Raw genomic sequence first — 23,213 nt, 5'->3', positions numbered from 1 at the left:
TAATAATAATAATAATAACAATAATAATAATAAAATAAAAAAGGAATTTGAGAAAATAACCAAATGTATTCAATAGGGCATTAAATGTTTTATTTTTATTAAACGTAAATAAATAGTTTTTTTAATAAACTATTAAAATAAAAAAAATTAAATCCAGAAAAATTTATATGAAAAAACAAAACAAAACAGAACTTAATACAAATATAAAATATTAAATTAAATTTGGGATTAAACAAAACGTACTTCTCAGGGCCCAAAAAAAGACATTTTTATTCAATTTTTAAAATTGCGTACGTTTTATGTACAGTAGTAAAAAAAAAAAAAATTACTACTGAAGCGAAGTCTAGAAAAACTAAAGTGCAAAAAAAAAAAAAAAAAAAATGGAATCCATAAATTTTTTTTATAAAAAATGAATTTTGGGGGAAAATAAGAATGATTTCATAGGCCATCATCAAAGTTAACTGTCTCCAATCCCAGCAAGTTTTGTTTCCTCCTGATGTCATCTGGCTCAGGAACAGATGGTGAGTTCTGAAGGGCAAACAGAGGGAGTTGTGGGTACCAGAGGAGACGGATGCATTATGGGACGGTTCCCCTGCCTCGCTGGTTTAATTACAGCTCAAGCTCAGTTTGAGGCCGAACACGAGACAGAAACACCCTCGGACTCTCAGAATCATCAGACTGTGTTTACATCCAGCAGATTCAGAGCATGGTTTACATGAGACACATCATCACACACTAAAGAGACCAGAGCTAGTCCTCTGATTCATCAACTGTGACAGGGATCTCTGAGACAGACTAATTAACACCGACTCACCTGTCAAACACTGACGAGAGACAGAGAGAGAGAGAGAGAGAGAGAGAGAGAGAGGAAGTGTTTATTACAAGATCATGTGACACTGAAGACTGGAGGAATGATGCTGAAAATACAGCTGTGAATCAAATCACATTCACTCTGAAAACAGCTGTTTGAAATGTTAGGATTTCATTATTTTTAATGCATTTTTAAACAAATAAATGCAGCCTTGTTGAGCAGAAGAGACTTCTTCATGTATCTGTAATATAATGAGAGACATCCACCTGCTCTGAAGGAGAAGACAGCAGTTTATCCTCTCACTCTCAAACTTGTAATATTCAGCACTTGATCGAGTCAGATGCAGTTTAAAGCGCTGTGAGGATGATGAAGGATGAAGATGTCTTACCTTTGCCATCTGCGCCTGCACACCGGAGGCTTTCAGAGACGACACGGCCTTCTGCGCCGCTGCCGGACACTCAAAGTCCACAAAACCATAACCTACAGACACACACAACATCAATGTGAGGTCACACCACCAGCTGGAAGTTATTAAACCTCCATAAATAAAGAAAAACATGCGTGAAGTGACCAATCAGACTTCATTTGCTGAATCTTATATAACAGAAAATACATTCACCAAAGTCACTAAACATTCTTAACTGCTATCAAATGATACAGCAAACAACAACAACATATATTTAAAAAAAATGATAACATCCAACTTGTTTTAAATCCACAAAGGTAAGATGTTTTTTTGGGATGTTTCATACATTAAGCATTAAAAAGTGTAAGACTAACTGCAATGTGCACATATCTGATGCCAGTTATCATTACTATAAACATTGATCGGTTATGATTGTGCAAGAAAAGTTATTTCTGTATTCAACATTTCATAACATTTTTCACAGGCTTTTTAGTAATAATAGAAATAACTAGTTTAAAATGCACAACAGGTTAAAAAAGCACAACGTCAAAAGATAAACCAGGTCACAACTAAAAACTGTGATTTTATAATGATTATTACTGAAATCTGCAGGAAACTTATGCTTTTCATTGACCTGATCAGACAATCTTTAAAAACAGACCATGCCAAAGCCTGACCTTCTCCAAGTATTTAAGAACTTTTTGATTTTTTTTTTTTTTTAAATATAGAGGAACATTCTTACAAACTTCTTGTAATTTATATTTAGAGATGTCTTAATTTCTGTAAGACAAGACACACACAGGTAAACATAAATCACTAACAGATTTCACCATACTTCACCAAACTGAGTGACCACATAAGAATTGCAGATGTTTTTGAATTAACTAATTGCATACATTTCCATAAACTAATTCTGAACTTTTGTAAAAGCCAGGTTCACATTTCTTGTTTGTTTTTGCTGACATAAATAGAGCGAAAGTTTTTTTATTGAGGGGATTTTGGATTTCTCTTTTTATCTCTCCATAAATTAGGAAAACTCTGCCAACAATCAGAGGAAAATACAGTTTGGAAATAAAATGTTGTTTAAAATCAAGCAAACGATCTCCAGTAAAAACCTTCAGAATACAGAGAGGAGGAATAAAACTAAGTGTTTTTAAAACTAAACACTTTTGAAGATATGTATTGTATCTTAAACCTAGACGTAAATAGATAAAGTGCAATCAGTGTGAATGATTTATGAATAAATCTCTCAGAAGAAACTTTCAGAATAACAATACACAAGAATAAAACGGGCAAGTGTGTGCTGCTAAATGGAGAAGCAAAAAAAAGATTTGAAGATGTAAATTGACATTTAAATCTATAAATGCAAATATATTCAAATCCACACTTAAATTTATATTCTGTATGTTTTCTTTCATCTAGTCTGAAGCAGAATATCACGAAAAGCCAAACAGACTAAAACCTAAAAAACACAGACAACACTCTTAAAAATAAAGGATCCAGTGATGTCACAGAAGAAGCAGTTCTGGTTCCACCAAAGAACCTTTCAGTGAAGAGTTCCTCAAAGAAGCTTTTTGAAGAACATCTACAAAAGCTTTTCTGCATTCGAAAGGTTCCACGGATGCAGAAGCATTGATGCCAATAAACAACCTTTACTTTTAAGAGTGAAGTGCATGAGAAATAAAGGTTTTTCCTGTTGTACTGTATCTATGAGATGATATTGGAGCGCTGGAGAAACACCTGAAGGCCCTCGGGAATCATCGTGCACTAAAGCCTTCGACTTCCCGTTTCTCCTGACCTCCTCCATCAGCAGACGAGCCGAGAGGAATCCCACAAACCTGATTAATGAGTTCAGAGATATTTATGAGCGACCGTGCTTTCCCACAATCCTTTATTCTCCGTCACACCTTCATTCTCAGGGCTGTATCAGCAGATAAGGGTCACACCGGTGTTAATTAACATTTCAGGCAGATTGAATGAACGCACACACACACACACACACACACACACACACACACACACACACACACACACACCAGGAGAGATGAAGGTTTAATTAGAGAGAAATAGGTCAGATGACCCTCTTCACCGATCAAATCCCCAAATACTTCCTCACGGACATACACTAGGAACAAAATCACGCAAGCGGAAAGTTTCAAGAGTGAAATATTTGAGAAAAGGGTTATAGAAGGACACTAGTTCTAAACTATGCATAAAGTGCAGAATATGCACATTTTCTGTACCAATAAACAAAATTTGCCAAAATGTGCAGAATAAAATTAGAGCACACTGTACTGTATTTATCAATGCAATGCACTACAAGGTTATATTCAACATTTCTGTATTGCTAAAAATGCTGATTTTTTTTCACACTAAGAGTCACTTGCTTAATTAAAAAGTTCATGTGTGAAAATAAAACATACTAAAGTTTATTAGACTATGTTGTTTATTAGACTAAAATACCATTTTAGTCTAGTTTTACACTTCAAAACTATGTTTAATGCAATGTGCTGCTTGCAGTTTCTTTAGTTATTTGTGAGGATAGTTTCCAAAACACTTATAATGAAGGTTTCACAAACTCTGATGATAAAAAGCCACAAATAAATGAATAAATAAATAAAAATACATCAAAGATGATATTTTCAGGAGTAATGAACCAGTACATTTACATTGAGTTTGTTCTAAATGTAGTTGTTTGTCATTTTTATTTTCTTTTTCATTTATTCATTATGTTATATTTAAGCTAAATGAAAATGTCCTGGAAAGTAGCTGAAACAAAACATTTAATAAGTTTAATTTTAATAATTTAAGTTTTATATATTTACAACTTTTTAAAGGATTTAATTAACAATAATAACCCTGATTCACACAGGACATGATCAAACAAGAGCACAGCATCATAAAAACCCTGCTGTGAGATGCTGAAGAAACGATAAATCATCCCTTCAGTAACAAAACTGACAGATGATAAATGATAAACATCTTCAGAGAAGTGATGATGATGATGAAGATCTCTCACAGCAGACAGTAAACGCTGCGCTGAAGATGATGAAGATGAATGTGTTTTACAGACTCTCTGAAGCTCAAACTCTGGATATACTCATCCTGAAGCATGAAGCTCATTCCCAGTTCATCTGTCACATCACTGGATTATCATTATACTTTATAATAAAAGCACAGTTTACCTTTGCACTGGTGTGTGTTCTTGTCCAGGATGGCCTTAGTAGACACGATTGTCCCATAGCTGCGAGGAGAAATGATAAATATAACTAAAAAACATTGAGAGTATTTTATACAGTTTACACAGAGATTTCGTTTGACTATTATTTTTGTGGATAGTGGCAATACTCATTTGTGTTATTTCAGTATAATAGTTATATTATAGTTTTTTTATTTATATATATAAAATATGTATATATAGGTTTTTAAAATGTTATATTAATAAATTTTGTTTATTTAGTTTTACAGCAGTTATTTCAGTATTAACTATAAATGAAACTGAGAAACATTGCCATGGCGAATAAATAAATTAAACTTTTTTTTACATTTCACAAAACAATCACAATCGCTACCTTAAACTAAATTACTGAAAGCATTTTCTTAACAAAATAAAAATAATTGAAATAAAATGAAATTAATGGTAAAATTTACAATTAAAAAGTTAAAGTTAAAAGTAACAAAAGAAAAACTACAATTTAATAAAAACAAAAATTTAAATTTTAAAACTATAATATCATATTAGATAATACATAATAGAGCTATAAAAACATATATATTAAACTGAAATTAAACAGTTTTCTTAAAAATTTCATAAATAAAATATGAAATAAAAAAATGTTAATAAAAGTTCAAATTTAAAGTTAAAAGTAACATTAGATGAACAAAATATAATTAGGAAAAACAATAATATCACATTAGATCAAAATAAAATAAGATTAAAAACTAAAAGTAAAAGATATAACTATAAAATTACATTAAACTAAAAAAGTTTTTATTATGATTGAAATAAAAGCTGAAATGTAACAAAATTTTACATTAAAACATTAGATCAAAGTTAAACTAATAGTAAAAGTAAACATTTTAAAGTAGAGTGAATTAAGTCAAAGTTAAACGTAACACTGGATTAAACCAACAACAACAAAACGTTGCCTTGGCAACTAACTTAAACATGCTGAAGCACTAAAATAAATCAAAATAAAAGCAAAACTAACACTGAAAAAAAATATAAACAATAAGAAGAAGAAGAAGAAGAGCCCATAAAATCTAAAAGGAAAAGCTAATTCAAAATATTATTAAAATTATAATAGTGATTATCACAATGATCTGTCATAACACAAAAAACATACCCATCAACATCATTCTATAGGAAAAATATTTACAAATGTTTGGGTTTGTTGTGTGTGAACATGCCTTTCAGCTCCAAACACACAGCCCGTCACGTGAGGTGTGTGTGTGTGTGTGTGTGTGTGTGTGTGTGCCATCAGCTCATCTCATTACAGACATACTGTTTGTGTCCACTGGGAAATATATGTGTGTGTGTGTGTGTGTGTGTGTGTCAGTCTGTGGGGACAGTGAGGCAGGCGTTTCTGAGTCTCATTAAAAGTCGAAGAGTTAAGTTAACATACAGAACTTCCTGTTTCTATGATCTAAAGATAGCGAAGCATGACAACAGACCGTATGAAGCTGCTGACCATGATAAAACTGCACAGCAGACTGTGTGTGTGTGTGTGTGTGTGTGAAGCGCTCAGAATTACTGAACACTTCCTGTCTTGATGACACACTGGACACGGCATTGTGGGATACAGCACACAGTCTGCTCCGGTGGAATATTATGGAAACCTGTGTCTGCCACAGAAATTTTCACTCAGAATTGTGAAACAAAATTTCAAATCTAGAGCTATAAAACAATAAAATGTGACAAAAAGTCTGAATTTTTGAGATGCAAACTCAGAACTGCAAGAAAAAAAGTCAAAATTGTGAGAAAAGTCAGAATTGCAAGATATAAACAGACAATTGAGAGAAAAAAGTCTGAATTGTGAGATGCAAACTCAGACTTAATTATAAAAAAAATGTTAGGATTGCGAGAAAAGAAAAAATCTGAATTACGAAAATATAAACTCAATTTTAAGGAATAAGTCAGAATTGCAAGAAAAAATTGCAAGACGTAAACTCAGAATTCAGAAAGGAATTGTGAGAAAGTCAGATTTCCGAGTTTATCTCTCACAATTATGTTGAAAAGAATAAAAAGAGATAAAAAGTTGTAATTATCTTTATTCCATGACTGAAACAGGCTTCCATAGTTTACAGCACATTTTGGCAATGCAGGGGGCTTTCTGTTGACCTATAGAGTGTGAAAGCGCGCGTGTGTGTGTGTGTGTGTGTGTGTGTGTGTGTGTACACTCACGGTTGGCAGAGTTTGATGAGGTCCTGGTCTGTGGTTCCAGGAGGAAGTCCTCGTATGTACAGGTTGGTTTTGCTAAACTGCTCCACTCCACTCTGACTACAGCTGCTGCTTCCTGGACTGGGCGGGGCCATCTGAGGAGGGGGCGGGGCATATGGCTGCTAGACAGAGAGGGGCGTGGTTAACCAGAAGGTTCTGAAGAATGTAAAGTGTATGCGACATAAAGCAACGCTGCGCATAATGATCAGTGTGACATTAAACTATTAGAAAACAAATAAATGCATACATTTACACATATTTAATAATAATTTATAGTCATTTACCTTTACATTTATTAATTTAGCAGACTTTTATAACTATATGTCCAGTCATTCATCTTTGTGCAACAGAGGGTTGTTGTTAACTAAAATAAAAATGGTTAAAAACACTTATGAATTAGTAGATTATATAGCAAATTAATAAACTTACACTGAACTAAAAATGTAATCAAATAAATTATTCAATTGAAATTTATTTAAAAAAATAACAACCTAATATAAAATGACAAACACCCTCTAACAAAAAAAAAAAAAAAAAAAAAAAAAAAAAAAAATCACACACACAAAAACACACAGCTACACACACACACACACACACACAGCTACACACAAACACACACTACTGTACATATGGAACATTTATTATTTTCATTTAGTTTACCTTAATGTACTAAAATAAGCTAAAAATACAATAAATTAATAGAAACTATGGAAATATTTTTAAAGGAACAATAATAAAAATGTCTAAAAACACAAAATAATGACTTAAACTTTAAACAAACTTTAAACAATAGACATGAATTCTCAATGATACTATAATAACTGATATATAACACTGTAATATGAGTGGTGCAGCAGGCTTGTGGTAAACAGTGTTAAACTGTGATCAGACATCATTACTGCTGCAGAAGACTTCTTTCTCTGTCTCTGTCCCTCTCCCATGATCCTTTGCTCTCTGTTGGCCAGCGTCCGTCTGCAGGAATGTGGACGTCCCACCCTTGTGATCAGCTTTGTTTTAAAGGTCAGGAGGTTTACACAGAGAGGATCAAACCGCACACTTTACTCTCCACATGCTGCTGAGAGTAAGACAGACGATGCACGTCCTTCATGTGTCTCAGTCTGTCAGGAGAGGACCGGTCACAATCTGACCACCAGAACATGAACATCTGCTGCTTCTGCTGCTGTGAGACCCAAATAAAGACACATTTAGCTTTAACTGACAGACATTCAGAGCTCACGAGCCAGAACCACACAACTCAATTCAGTTTGGATTCGAAGAGTCACAATGTGATTCCCAGACGATTCTTGATGAAACTCAGCGTTTGTAGCACTGCAAACGAACTTCAGGTGAACTTGTATACAAAAATATGTTGGATGCATTTAAACACATCTGCTCTGATCCACAGAGAGAAACTAAATCAGCAAATGACCTCGTATACTGTACAAAATGATCCCCGTCAATCATATACAAGCTCCTCACAGCAACCCGTCAAAATAAAAGTTCAGTCTAACTTTAAGAAATTGTTACAAATATTTTAATGCAATACTAGCTATTTATATAGTGCTTTCAACAATACAGATAGTGTCAATACACACACACACACACCCAGACATCATTAACTGCCTCTGGACTACAAAAAAAAAAAAACCAAAAAAAAAAACCTATGGCTCATTTCAGACGGAAACACAACAATCTTCCAAAGAATCAATCAATCTGAAATTATTTATTTCTGGAGAAATGTTTTCTGCGGTCACATCTTAAGATGCTTAGTTTATCATCAACAGAAATGTAATTTGACAGTATTTTTTAAAGGTGATTTTTGAAGCAAATTTGTAAAATATTTGAAACATTATATTTTGAGTTAAAATTAGTGGTGGGCCGTTATCGCCGTTAACGTGCTGCGTTAACGCGAGACTCTTATCGGGCGATAAAAAAAAATATCGCCGTTAATCTATTCTCAAATTTGGGTTGGGAGCTGGGTCTATACTAAGCAAGCTATGATGACTTTCACCTTGATATTTTATATAACTGACTCGCTGAGGACAGCCTAAAAAGATGCTCAGGACAGTTGACGGGCCACTGCTGCGCATCGCCACGAAAGCTTATCTTTCTCACGTGTTGTTAAGACGTACCGCTTGTCGATTTAAACATTAAAGCATCCAAACACAAGACGCGGAAAAGCTGAACAGAGTAGCGCGTGCCGTTAGGTGCGCACGAGAGAGAGAGAGAGAGAGAAAGAGAGAGAGAGCCGCGTATCACGGACAGCGACACTGAACCGAGCTCTCTTCTGCGAAGTTCTCCTCGAAGTTCCTCCTGCACCTGAACGAACAAATACAAAATCGCAGTTTGAACAAACAAAAAGATGTGAAAGAGCCCAATTCAACACCACGGTGTTCTGGTGTTCAGGGCTCGCGCAGAGAAAGGCGTCTCAAAACACTTGAACATCGCATTTGCTTATTTTTGCTCTTGTGCCGACAAATACATACAAAATATGTCAAAATATCCACCTTGGAAATTATGCTCGAAAAAACTGTGAGTTATTTCTTAAGTGAAAGTAAACAGTTGAGGAAAAAATGGGATGTGTATTATATTGGATGCGTTCATGGTCTCTTAAAGTGACCGCGCCTAATTTAGCTACTGGCTGCTGTAGTGTTAATCCAAGAAAATGAAAATGAAAATCACTCACTGCTCTTGACTGAATTACTTTGTAGTTTTAACAGTCAAACCAAAAATTATTCAGAAACCAGATATAATTTTTGAAATATATAGCAAAACTGTAATAATGTGAGAAATGTTGAAGGTGTCTGAATAAATGTAGGTTTGATTGTATATTTCATTTTTTCATTGAAGACTATCCAGTGCTATTATTTGGTTTCTGTACCTTGACACCTACAAACTTGAAAAAAACTTAAACATTGGTGTGAAACAGGAGTAATGTTGTTTGCACCTTGTGCAATGTGGAATTAGCTTACATCTTTTTCAAGCAGTTTGTGATGCATTTTGGAAACAGGAGATGTACATTTCTAATGCACCATCTAGCTTGATAAACCCCTTCTCAAAGACTTACTGTGTGTCAATTTTATTTGGGTAACACATATTCTGAATGCCTTCGGCAGAATTCGAATGAGCCATTTTAATCTAGATTAATTTCAAGATCACAGTGAGATTAATCTAATTAAAAAAATTAATCTATGCCCACCTCTAGTTAAAATACAACGTGATTGAAATTGAACATTTAAATAGTAATTTAATAACTAAACAAGCTACATTTTTCAAAAAAGCTCAAAAATTTGGGGTCGATTAGATTATTAGATAAAGTCAGAAACTTCACCAAGGCTGCATTTATTTAATCAAAAATACAGTGAAATCAGCAATATTGTGAAATAGTATATTATAATTTAAAACAGATTTTTTTCTATGTGAATATATGTTAAAATCTGATTTATGTCTGTGATTTCAGCATCAGTCTTCAGTGTCACATGATCTTCAGAAATCAGTATAATATACAGATGTGCTGCTCAAGAAACATTTCAGATTATTATCAGAATATTTTTGTGGAAACGGTTACATTTTTTTTTTTTTTCAGGACTCACAGATTTATAGAAACTTAAAAGACCAGCATTTATTTGAAATAGAAAACTTTTGCTACATTATAAATGCTATAAATGTACTACTGTATATTTCTTGATCAATTTAAATCATCCTTGAGGAATAACAGTATTAATTTACTGCCCGGCTCTTTTGAACACTAGTGTATATATGCAGTACATGTCCCATTCACCTAAAGTCTCATACAAATGTCTTTTTATATTTCCATAAAGATGTTTTGTTTCTCACATTCTCTGATTTCACCCAAACCTGTTTTTCATGATTATGGCGATGTTTCCACACTTCCAAAAACACTAGCTAACGCTGCAGGGAGATTTGTATTTTATTTTTTTAATACAGCTGCTAAAAGAATGATTACATTTGATGCTTTTCTCTCTTCTGATGACTGTAATAATAGTTTTTTTGTTCTCCTTTGGAAATTCATGGCAATGTCGTTGTGGGTTTTTCTTGTGCTATTGGAGCAAATGAGAATGCAGAAATCATAATTGAGGATCCTGGAAATGTGGAAAGGGCCCATGATGCATCTTGATGATGACGAGTCCCTCACTAAATCTGTTCAGATGTGACGTCACTCGCTCTCATGAATGAATGTGCACATCTGTTAGTGTTCCTGCAGTTATCACTGTAATCAGAGCCACAGCTGTGTGTGTGTGTGTGTGTGTGAGATCCACAGCTCACAGATGAACCTTTTCTGATGTAAAACCACACAAACTGGACACGCTCTTACTGGAACTATACAAATATATAGCCAAGATACACAAGAGTAGCCTGAGATCATTAAACACAGCCAAACATGAGCTCAGTGACACACCGGCCAGCCTGAACACACACACACACACACACGCACACACACACAGAGAGACACACACATACACACACGCACACACACACTATTATCTCACTTCTTGCACAGTCTTTAGTTTCCTTCTCTTCTTAATGGATCTCACCAGTGTTGTTATAAAATAAATATAAACTAAGAAAAATCAAATAAAATACAAATATTAAATGAAAAACTTTGAATGACAATATTTCTAATATTTTCATATATTTACATTTTATATAAATAATAATATAAATAAATACAATTTTATTCAGTTTAAGTTGAAGCACTAAAATTGTTGACGGAAAAGTTAATAAAAACATATATTTATAAAACACATTTATAAAAACTGGATGAAAACCTGAACCCAAATGGAAATTAGAAATGGCAGCATTTCTAATATTAGTTTAGTTTACAGTACGCTTGTCCAATATTTGTATTTTATATAAATAAATTAACATATTTTTGGCAACTAACTGAAATAAATTTAAGCTAAAGTACAAAATTGAAACTGAAAATTAAATGTATACACACACACACACACACACACACACATATACATATATATATGTATATTATACAGCTAAAACTTATGAAAAAAAAATCACATAAATATATATTTGTAATTATACAAAAAGATAAAATATGTAAATTAAGAGCCATTTCAAAACAATACAAAAATACATTTCTAAGTATACTATACTGTATAAAACAGCACTGTTCTCTCTCAGACGGCATGGGAAACTGTTTGTCTGGAGTGTGACTGTAACTTCCTGGAGAATGAGACACGATCTGATTGGCTGAGGATGAAGGTCATTCTGCTAAACACATGTGCTGGGTGTCCCTCATTAGCATATGCATATATAATGACTTCATAACTGATGCCATCTTTTACAAGGCTGTTTTATTATCAGGAATATTCAGGAATGATTCCTCTCTGTATCATTAATACACGAGACCAGACGGACAGTAAACGTCTCCTTACTTCATAGACCTTCGTATCTCCTCCCTGTTACTGGGATCTTATGTAGTAAAAGTTAGGGGTCAGCAAGATTTTTTTATTTTATTTTATTTATATATTTTATTCAGCACAGATGCATTAAATTAATAAAAAGTAACAGTAAAGTTATACAAATATTACCTAGCCCAACTTTCTAAACAGTAGTGTGCATGAAAAGGTTTACATTAAAGTGTGTGTGTGTGTGTGTGTGTGTGCGTAAACGCTGCCAGAGATATGAGATTTGTAGAGTCACAGATGTGTTATTGTGTGAAGAGTTTGGTCTCAGACGAGAATCGTTCTGTCCTCTATTGGTCTGATATTAAAGGTCAGTGTTCAGAGTCACAGTTTCTGTCTCTAAACGAATCTTCAGAGACGCCGGATGAATTTATAACAATCATAAACACACAAACAGAAGAAAGAAGAAGAATCAAGAGAGTTTTTATGATTTACAGGCTCCTGCACATGAAACTGTACCTTACAACATGAACATGTCAGTCATTAATTACTACGGTATACATCAAAGTACTATAGTAAGACCACGGTACTTGTGTAGAGAAAAGATCATGTGACCTTCCCTTGTTTTTCTGATAAACAACATCTCGTAACATCTGCTGTGTGTTTATGAGCCGTGTTTAACAGCACACAGATGTGCAGTATTTCATAAGAGCATCATTAAAACCTCTCCAAGTCACACACACACACACACACCCTCCAGAAACACAGAGATATTCGAGATATTCAGAGCATGAAGATGCATGCAGAGAGAGTGAGAGTGTGTGTGTGCGTGTGTGTGTGTGTGTGCCTACTGAACCATATTTTGGGTAGAAGAGGTAAACCTGATAAAACCTCCATTTAGAGACATTCTCATCTGTAAAAACAGTAAAAAATTTAAATAAATACTTAAATACATATAGAAATATTAGAAAGCCTCTTTAGGGACTTCTTCAAATATTAACAGTACAAAAATTAGGTAAACATTAATTGCTGAATTTAAATATATTTATATAATGATTTATCTTTTGGGGACATCCACATTTGTAAAAAAAAAAAAAAAAAAAAATTATATTTATATTTGTATATATATACAATTATATATATATTTGTAAAACAGTATAAAAAGTAAATAAATATATAAAAATTATAAATACATTTATACATTTTATAAAACCTCCTTTAGGGGTTGTACACACATGTACAGTAAAACAGTACTAAAATAAGAAAATACAATTATATTTACAAATACATTTATATATTTTTATAAAATCTTTTATGGTCATCCTCACAAAAAAGTAAATATTTATAAATAAATGTATATATTTATGAACCCTTCTCTTTTGTAAAACAGTATAGTTTTCTCCTGTTAGGCTTAGGTTACAGTTTTTTAACTAAAACAGTAGAAGTCTCTGCAATGTCCACATTTAGAGAGGTACTGTAGATAACTGTGTGATGCTCTAGTGATCCTGACACTGTCTTTAAAGAGTTATGTGTGTGTGTGTGTGTGTGTGTGTGAGAGAGAGAGAGAGAGAGAGAGAGAGAGAGAGAGAGAGATGCAATATGTCACCAGCACAGATGTATAACACTGTGAATTACACTGATGACCTCACACACACACACACACACACTAAATAAAAAAAAAACTGAATCAATAAACTGATATCAAAATCAGAAGATGCCTCAAGCATTGAAGTCTACATGAGACTACACTTAACGTCAGTAAATCAACATTGAACTGAAATTAAACTGTAGAGCTGACATGTGCTATGTCCGAACTGATTGCACTATATTTTCACTGTTTTATTTTATATAAAATAATTTTCTGTTTTTAAATTGATTTTAAGTAAACATTTTAATCATTTTAAAATTGCTTGTTTTATTTTTTGTTATTTTTCATGATTATTTTACTTTCTTTGATGTAAAGCACTTTGAATTACCATTGTGTATGAAATGTGCTATATAAATAAACTTGCCTTGCCTTGATCATAATTGAATTCTGCAACACTGACCGTTAGTCGCAGTTGAACTAAATTGAACTGAATGAGACTATTCTCTCTTCTGTAGAGCTGCTTTATAATTGAATTTGTTTCATAATTGATTAATTTTGTAACATTAACATTGCTATCTTCCTGTTTGTATCTGTATTGTATAAAACATTGAAGTAATATTACAATATAAATACTGTAAATATGAGCTGACAACTGTCAACACCTGCTCAAGTCAGTCAGTCTGTCACTAGCTAGGCTTCCACCTATTTTTATGCGCATTTTGGGATATTGCATAAAAAATAAATGCTGGATGGAAACACTAAGATGCTCATAAATTCTAAAAATGTGATATGATAAATTTCTTATTCAGTAAGAAAACATGCACATAAACTATGAAGGAACCGCTTTTACTGAATAAATTCCTTAATGTGCATCAAAAAAAAAAAGACTGTGAATTTGTGATGGGACAGCATAAAACTGGACCAACCAACGGAGCGATCTCATTACACAAGCATCTGAAATGCTAGTTCTGTCATTTGTATATGCTTTAGCAAAGCCTCGTCAAATTGCTTTGTTATAATTAACTCCAAAAACTGCGTTCCCAAACAGAGGCACCAAAAAGAATATAAAATGATCATGTTCTGTTTGCACGCCCCGAAGGTTTTTCTTTTGGAAGATTCCAGGGATTTCTGGAAAGTTTCCAGAAATGTTCCACCCCTTTCCTATCCTAAAAGCTTGTAAGTAATTGTATATGTGTATATACACAAATTATTATATCCAGTGGCTTCTCTTACTGCCGCAAATTTAGTTTTTCTCCATCACATTTAGTGCAGGTTAATCAGGAAGAGACAGATTTTGTTCTCTTCAACTCCCTGGATGGAAACTGTGCTTTATTCCCAAATCTTTTATGCAATATTCCAATTTTCCTTTTAAATTTTAAGTCGTAACTTTGAATGGAAACATGGCTCCTATCAGAGAGAGACTGAGCAGAAGAGTCCAGCGTCTGTTACCTTGCTGTGAGCGTGGGGTGGATAGATGCAGGTGTAGTGAGGGAACATCTGGAGCTGCTCCAGCGTCTTTCCCATCAAGCTGCAGTCTGAGTCCCTGACGGATGATGAGGATGCTCTCTCCTCCTCCGCTGAGATACTCCAACACCGTACTCCAGCACAGACACGCAGCGGCGAGGAGAAGACGGCTGGGGGTCCGTGAGAACCAGAGAGAGACAGAGAGAGACAGAGAGAGAGAGAGCATGTGCTCCGTCTGTCAGAGGAGGAGAGAAGAGGAGTGTCTGTGATCCGTCTGCTCCTGCTCCAATAACAGCCTCTCGCTCAGGGGCTCGACTGGAGAGAGAGGGAGAGAGAGAGAGAGGGGGAGAGAGAGAGAGAGAGAGAGAGAAGGAGAGAGATAGAGAGAGAGAGACAGAGAGAGAGAGGGAGAGAGACAGAGAGATAGAGAGGGGGAGAGAGAGCATGTGCTCCGTCTGTCAGAGGAGGAGAGAAGAGGAGTGTCTGTGATCCGTCTGCTCCTGCCCCAATAACAGCCTCTCGCTCAGGGGCTCGACTGGAGAGAGAGGGAGAGAGAGAGAGAGAGAGAGAAGGAGAGAGATAGAGAGGGGGGGGGGGGGGGGAGAGAGAGAGAGAGAGAGAGAGAGAGAGAGAGAAGGGGGGGGGGGGGTAGTCCCTCTACTGGTGACAAATGAAACTACAGGACAGGAGCATCAATTAAAAACACCAGCTGTGTCTCGAAACCTGATAAAGACAGCATTTTTGTGCATTGTACTTTTGCATGCAATAGTTTAGCAGACACTGGCTATATTTTAATGCATGCAACCTTAATCTGCATAATAATATTCAAAAGCCTTCATGAAAACACCTCAATCGATCTGAATGGAATTTATTTTAAACTATTAAACAGAGATGCAAACATGTAAGGGGGGAAGGTGAGGACATTGCGTGAATCAGTGGCAAGCTCCACACAGATCTTTTTTTTTTTTATATATATATATTTAACATGCTAATTTGTGGTGACTAAGGTTTTTTTTTTTACAAACATAGATTACCTTATATGTCCAAAACTGTATTTTTTTCCCTAAAAACAAAAAAAAGACAGGTAAAACTTTACAATAAGGTTGTATTTGTTAACGTTAGTTAATGCATTAGTTAACATGAACTAACAATGAACAACTCCACTGTTCAGGATTACTTAATGTTTAGTTAATGTTAATTCACACATTTACTAATGCATCTCTTCACATTAACAGATTAACTAGTTAAGGATGTGATTAAAGCATTAGTTAAAATCAACTAAAAATGAACAACACATCTGTTCTGTCACAGACACGCCAGGCTCCGTCACCGCCCAATCACAGCGCACTCCCTCACCGGAATACTGATCACGCCCACCTGCAGCTCATCTGCACACCCATCATCCAACACTTAAAAGGCACCAACACACGCTTCACCACTGTCCAGTCTTGTTTGCACATAGGACTCTCCTACCTGCTGACTTCAAGGACTCAAAGTGTTGTACTTACCTGTCTCCAACATCTCCAAGTTCCCTCCTGTATCCACCATGAGTGTGTGTCTTGTCAGAGATTACATGCCATCTCTTGTCTCCGAGCGGTCTGTATTGTAACAGAAGACCGGACCAAGACCGCCTTATGCAAGCATGAGCCATCCAGACCCCTTCCAGGACCTGGTCGACACCTTAAAACAAACTCTCACCGCGACTCCATCACCTTTACTACCAGCGAGCACTTCCAGTAACGACTTAACCACTTCTTCACCAGCAGTACATACCAGTCCCATGGCCAAACCAGCGCCCATCTCTGGTTCGGTGGAGGAATGCAGTGGACGACTCCTCCAATACTCGCTGGTCCTGGAGATGCAGCCACACTTACACCCCACCGAAAGATCCAAAGTGGCATTTCTCATGTCCCAACTGCAAGGTAAAGCTCTTCAATGGGCTGATTCTATGTGGACACAGAAAAACCCTGTCATTCAGTTTTACCCCAGTTTTGTAGACCACTTCAGAGAAGTCTTCGGAGAACCCGTGTGGGATTCGTCGATTGGTGAGAAACTATATCATTTAAAACAAGGGAAGATGTCTGTTAATGATAATGCTCTGAAGTTCAGGACTCTCTCGGCCGTAAGTGGGTAGAATGAACAAGCCCTCATCACCATCTATTGTCAGGGTTTGGATCCACAAGTGCGGTTGCATCTCGCTGCATATGAGGATACCATTGGGCTTGAACGCTTCATCCAGCTCTCCATCCACTTCGCCACTCGTATGCAGTCGTGTCTCGAAAAGCACCAGGGCCAACTTCAACACAACTTCGCCCTCTGTCGACCAGAATCCGTCAGCACTCCAGAACCAGCCTCCGAACCCATGCAACTTGACACTACTCGATTGTCAGTGTCAACTATGACATCGTCAATCATGAACTTCTAGCCATCAAGCTAGCACTTGAGGAGTGGAGGCATTGGTTGGAGGGAGCAAGACATCCATTTCTGGTACTTACCGACCATAAGAACCTTTCTACGGATGGCCAAGAGACTCAACCCCCGACAAACCCAGTGGGCGTTGTTCTTTACCCGTTTCAACTTCACAATTTCCTATCACCCCGGATCCAGGAATGTCAAGGCGGACACCTTGTCCCATTGCTACTCACCCGAGGAAAGCCCTGAAGAACCCGACACAATACTTTCCGAAAAGCTCATTGTCCACCCGATCTCCTGGTCCCCGGAAACCGTTCCCTTCTCCGATACTCCTACCAATGCTCCGCCGGGTTGCCCTCCAGGCTTACAGTATATCAACAGGACTCGGCACACTCCACTCATCCACTCTGCTCACACCTCACTAGGCACTGGCCACCCGGGGGTCAATGAAACCCTATCACTGCTAAAAGAGTGCTTCTGGTGGCCCAACGTGGCATCTGATGTCAGGAGGTACAGTACGTGCAAGGGTGTAAGGAATGCGCCATCTCAAAGAGCCCGTGCCACCTACCTCTCAAGCTCCTACCTCTGCCTGTTCTTAACCGACCATGGTCACACCTAGGAGTGGATTTCATCACAGACCTCCCTTCCTCGAAGGGATGTACTTGTATCCTTGTGGTAGTTGATTGATTCTCTAAATCCTGTAGTCTGATTCCTTTAAAGGGGCTACCTACCACCATGGAAACCGCAGAGCTCATGTTCAACCACATTCCGGTACTTTGGCATCCCCAAAGACATCGTGTCTGACAGAAGACCTCAGTTCATCTTGTGAGTCTGGAAGGCCTCTTCTCGCTCCTAGGTGAGGCCGTCAGCCTATCATCGGGGTACCATCCGCAGTCTAACAGGCAGACGGAGAGGAAGATCCAAGAGATCGGTCGCTTCCTCCGTACCTTCGGAGTACCGAATTCACCCCACATTCCATGTATCCCTCCTGAAACCTCACCATCCTTCTGTTCCTCTCTCCACAGAGCCTGGCGTAGCCGCAGCCAAAACCCCCCTTCCACTCATCCTGGACGACGGTGCTGCTTACGAGGTTCGCAAAATCCTGGATTCCCGGCGTCGTGGCGGGCAACTCTAATACCTTGTGGATTGGGAAGGTTATGGCCCTGAGGAGCACTCATGGGTCACACGCAACGACATACTCGACCCTAACCTACTGAAAACCTTCAGTTCATCTTGCGGGGATGCACTCCCTCACTGGAATACTGATCACGCACACCTATCATCCAACACTTAAAAGGCACTCACACACTTCACCACTTTCCGGTCTCATTTGCACATAGGACTTTCCTACCTGCTGACTTCAAGGACTCAGAGTGTTGTACTTACCTGTCTCCAACATCTCCAAGTTCCCTCCTGTATCCATACCATGAGTGTGTGTCTCCCTGGTCTTCATCTCCATCGCCATTTGGATCTCAACTCAACTCAACACCAAGGACAGTATCACATCCCGGTCTTCTCAGCCATTCATCTCACTTCTGCTTGTGTAAATAAAACCATTCCTGCCATCCAGGGGCGCTGCACAAGATCCCGGGCCCTATGCATAGGCAGTCCTAATGCAGTCTGTAACTGGCCCCAGTTCTTTATTTACCCTTGTAAGATCACAAGTAAGATCCCACCTGGCTTCAGACAGGGCTTAGACTAAACCAGGATAGTTCCATTAGGACATTTAAGGATTTTTTTTTTTATATAAATGCGTCTTAGAAAAAAAACATTATGGTGTGCATTTCATGACAAAACAAAGGAACTGATTTATTTTAAATCAGTGCAAGTTTATTTTGGTTAAAACAACTCAGACTTACATTTTAGTCTGGGACTAGGCTTAAGCCTTGTCTGTGAAACAGAGGGAATAATTACTCAAAATAAAACTAAAAGAAAGCCAACTAGAAAAAAAGAAAGCAACTGAACTATTAAAATAAGATATGTTGCATCAGGACTACTATTACTCAAAATAATAAAACTACACTGGAAATAAATATAAAAAAGATGAAATTAATAACATTTATTAGGTTATTAATTATTAAGGTTGTTGAATCAGATTGTATAAATATTAAATATAAGATAATGAATATAAAGCCAAATTGAAAAATAATTGCTAAAACTAATGAAAATAAAACACATAAAATGAAAAACTGAAACTTTGAAAATTGAAATACAAAACACAAAATTACTAAATCTAAACTTAAAGTGAAAGCTAAATAATAAATACTATAACCGTATACAAAATTGACAAATTTGGATTGACAGAAATCTGTGCATGCAGATATTTACAGTATGTATGTGTGGAGACAAAAGCAGAAGCATGTGGAGCTGTAACACACACACACACACACACACACACATACACAGAGAGAGAGCTTATTTTGAGATTCAGTCAGATATGACTGATGGAAATAGAGCAGAACGGATGCATCTCTCCTCCTCTGTGTCTCTGTTCACTGCAGTTCAACACAATTGTGTGTGTGTGTGTGTGTTTCATCAACAAATCAGGTGCAGTTTAACTCCAGGTGTGTTTCATTTCCCTGCTGGACTATGAACATGAACACGTGAAGACGTCATCTTTCACTGTGTGCACAACAGGGTTATTATACAGTAATGAACTAAAAATGTGCACAAATGCATTTTTCTTCAGACGTTGATGGTGTTTTCTATTTTATGGAGTGATAAGGAGAGGAATCCAAAATCCTCTCTGGGAAAACCATAAACTGTCATTTGACAATTCAATCAAGAATTCTGCACCAACATTAAACCCTTTGTTTTGGAAACGTATGAACATTTGTGATAATGCCTGATTATGTATAGTGTATTTAAACAACATGTCAGAAAAACTGTGATACAAAACATTTGTCTATTAATCTATTCTTACGCACTATTCCCCTGTCTTCATAAGCAGTCAGTTAATTGATTGTATATACATTTACTATGTTTTGTCGTTGCTAAGAAATCATACATTCATTTCTGCAATCCTCATGATTTGATAGATAGATACAAGACTCAAGATTTGATCTTTGGAAACAGTGCAATGATAGCAGATCTCCATCATCAGCATCAGCTGTGTTTCATATCTATATGACAGCCTGAATAAATCAGAATCACACACACAAAAACACTCATCAATGCTCATGAAAAATTATTAGAGAAAAATGCCATAATGGAGTTTGATATGAAATTTGCAATTACCTCTTATGCTCATATTACAGCAAACGACTGGCACGACGAACCCCAAGCGTGCACACACATACACACACACGCACGCACACATGCACAAAAGATTTCTATTTTAATTAAATGCTGTTCTTTTGAACTTTCTGTTCATCTGTGAATCTGACAATTAAAATTTATCACAGTTTCCAGATAAAATATTCAGCAGCACAACGGTTTTCAACATTGATAATAATCAGAAATGTGCCTTGAGCAGTAAATCATCATATTATTCTGATTTCTGAAGATCATGTGACACTGAAGACTGGAGGAATGATGCTGAAAATACAGCTGTGCATCACAGGAATAAATTACACTTTAACAGAGATTCACACAGAAAACAGATGTTTTAAATCACAATAATATTTCAAAATATAACTGATTTTGGTCAAACAAATGCAGTTTCGGTTAGCAGAAGAGACTTATTTAAAATAAAGATATTTTTTAACGAAAAAAAACATTTTAGAAACATTAACATAATATCATTAAAAAAAAAATCCTTATTCAAAAGACATTACAGACTAAAATAATTATGAAAGCAAATACATTGAAACCTCACTTTCAGTGAGAACATTTGACTCTCAGGTACTAACAAACCTTTATCGTGTTTGTGAATCTGCAGCTTTATGATGAAAGTGCTTCTGTTGATCTGAGGATGATGATGATGAGGATGAAGAAACCTCGTCTCATCTCCACCGAGTCACTCCTGTAGCTCAAGCTGAACTGCTGTCACACCTGGATTATTAAATACATCACAATATACACACCAAAGCCAAGCAAACCAAATGTTCTTATAATGCTGCAAATATTGCAATGCGCTCTTGGCAGGTCTTCCAGCAACTTCTATCAAACCTTTACATTTAATCCAGAACACAGCAGCAAGATTACTATTAAATGAGCTGAAAATAATACACATCACACCTCTGTTTATCAGTTTGCACTGGCTACCAATATCTGCTCACATAAAACTCAAGACATTAAAGTTTGTTAATTAACTACCTGCTTGTTTTCTTAAACTAGCTCTTAAACGCTAACTGAGTCTTGTTGTAGCACTTGTGTATCATTGCTCTTTTGATGATTTTGATCGCTTCTGTTGTCCTCATTTGTGAGTCGCTTCAGATAAAAGCATCTGCTAAATGTGAATAAAAGACATCACTTCCTCCATCACCTCATTAAATGCCTCTTTCTTGTTCTCTTCTCAGCTGTGGACCGTTCTCATCCCTCCGTTTCGCTCGTGTCCATCTCCGCTGCTACAGATGGTGAATTACATGATGGAGAGGCAAGTGAACAGCCTTGTGGGAAATGGTGCAGACGTGCTGTCCGATGTGCGCCATCCCTCCATCACTCCTAATAAACCGCTGTGCAGGGGGTTCTGGGTAATTGAGCTTCTCACAACACCGAGGGCCATGTCAAACAAACACACAGTCAAGAGTGATGGGGTCCTGACACAACGCAGGCCTCCAAACACACACACACACACACACACACACACACACACACAGGAAGCATGAAAAACAACGCAGATGGCCAGTGGACAAACATTCCACTGAAAAATGATATTTGCTCTTCCAAGCTTTATAACACTGGGTGGGTGTTTCTGTTCAACAGCCCAAAAGAAGCACAATAAACCCCTCAGTGTTTTGAGACTACAGTTCGCCTACAGGGACACAAACACAGCCCATAATGCACAGGGATAACCCCCCTCTCTTCCAGGCCACTCTCTAAGGTTACGTCCACACCAAACCAGAGCTTTTCCCATCCAGTTTTCTTTTTCCCCTCGTCTCAAGAAATATCAGTGTCCACACGAAACCACAAAACCAGCGCAGAACGATGTAGTATACATGCATAAACCTTACGCACAATATACAAACGAACATGGAACAATACATTTATTAATCTGTGTCAATGTTAGTTAATAAAGAGTCAATTGTTCAGTGTTTGTTGCTATTAAGGACGTATCGGTGTCTGACTGGCTCATGACATCACCGTTTCAGAAAATATACAGATTCTCTGTTCACACGAAAACACAAAGACTGCATTTTCAAATTCATCTACTCTGGAATCCGTAAAAAAAAAAAAAAAAAAACGGTTTCACTCTCCCAAAAAGCTGGATCCGTGTGGACGAAATGCATATGGTACCAAATTCATGCATATACAGCGAAACGCATCTCTGTGTGGACGGGGCCTAAGAGACGGTAAACTTGAGGCTGGCTCTCGCTGGAAAGCTGTGATGCTGTGGGCAGCTGAGAGATGGAGGCGGTTGTCACGGTTACCTGATGTGGGACTGCTGGACCATCTGCTAACTCACTGTGATTACATCACATTATACACTGTCAGCAAAGACTGAGAGACACTGAACACTGCACACACAAACACACTGAACACCAGAGCAACTGATACACATCAGGGATTTTCATAAAGGCTACAAGTATATAAGAATTATAAATGTA

At 36.7% G+C, this 23,213-nt stretch overlaps 1 protein-coding gene across 5 annotated transcripts in view; it reads right to left on the bottom strand.

Moving 5' to 3' along the window:
* Positions 1-22,258, bottom strand: part of LOC113119701 (RNA-binding motif, single-stranded-interacting protein 3) — a 35,401-nt gene extending 13,143 nt beyond the window's left edge. The window contains exons 1-6 of one of the 5 annotated variants that reach the window (XM_026289317.1): positions 21,932-22,258; positions 21,361-21,498; positions 15,079-15,408; positions 6,622-6,779; positions 4,403-4,461; positions 1,200-1,291 (exon numbers count right to left, since the gene is read on the bottom strand). In XM_026289317.1, coding sequence (XP_026145102.1) covers positions 1,200-1,291; positions 4,403-4,461; positions 6,622-6,779; positions 15,079-15,153 — 384 coding nt within the window. In that variant the 5' untranslated portion in view covers positions 15,154-15,408; positions 21,361-21,498; positions 21,932-22,258. Of the gene's footprint in view, positions 1-1,199; positions 1,292-4,402; positions 4,462-6,621; positions 6,780-15,078; positions 15,425-21,360; positions 21,499-21,931 lie in introns of those variants that run through there. The other 4 variants (XM_026289316.1, XM_026289314.1, XM_026289318.1 and 1 more) reach the window with 4 other exon arrangements.
* Positions 22,259-23,213: the final 955 nt, after the last annotated feature.

Source organism: Carassius auratus, chromosome 19 (genome assembly GCF_003368295.1).
Source record: "Carassius auratus strain Wakin chromosome 19, ASM336829v1, whole genome shotgun sequence".
In the NCBI taxonomy this organism is placed as follows: Eukaryota; Metazoa; Chordata; class Actinopteri; order Cypriniformes; family Cyprinidae; genus Carassius; species Carassius auratus.
The sequence above is the reverse complement of the archived record's forward strand: the minus strand, read 5'-3'. Positions and strand labels throughout refer to the sequence as shown.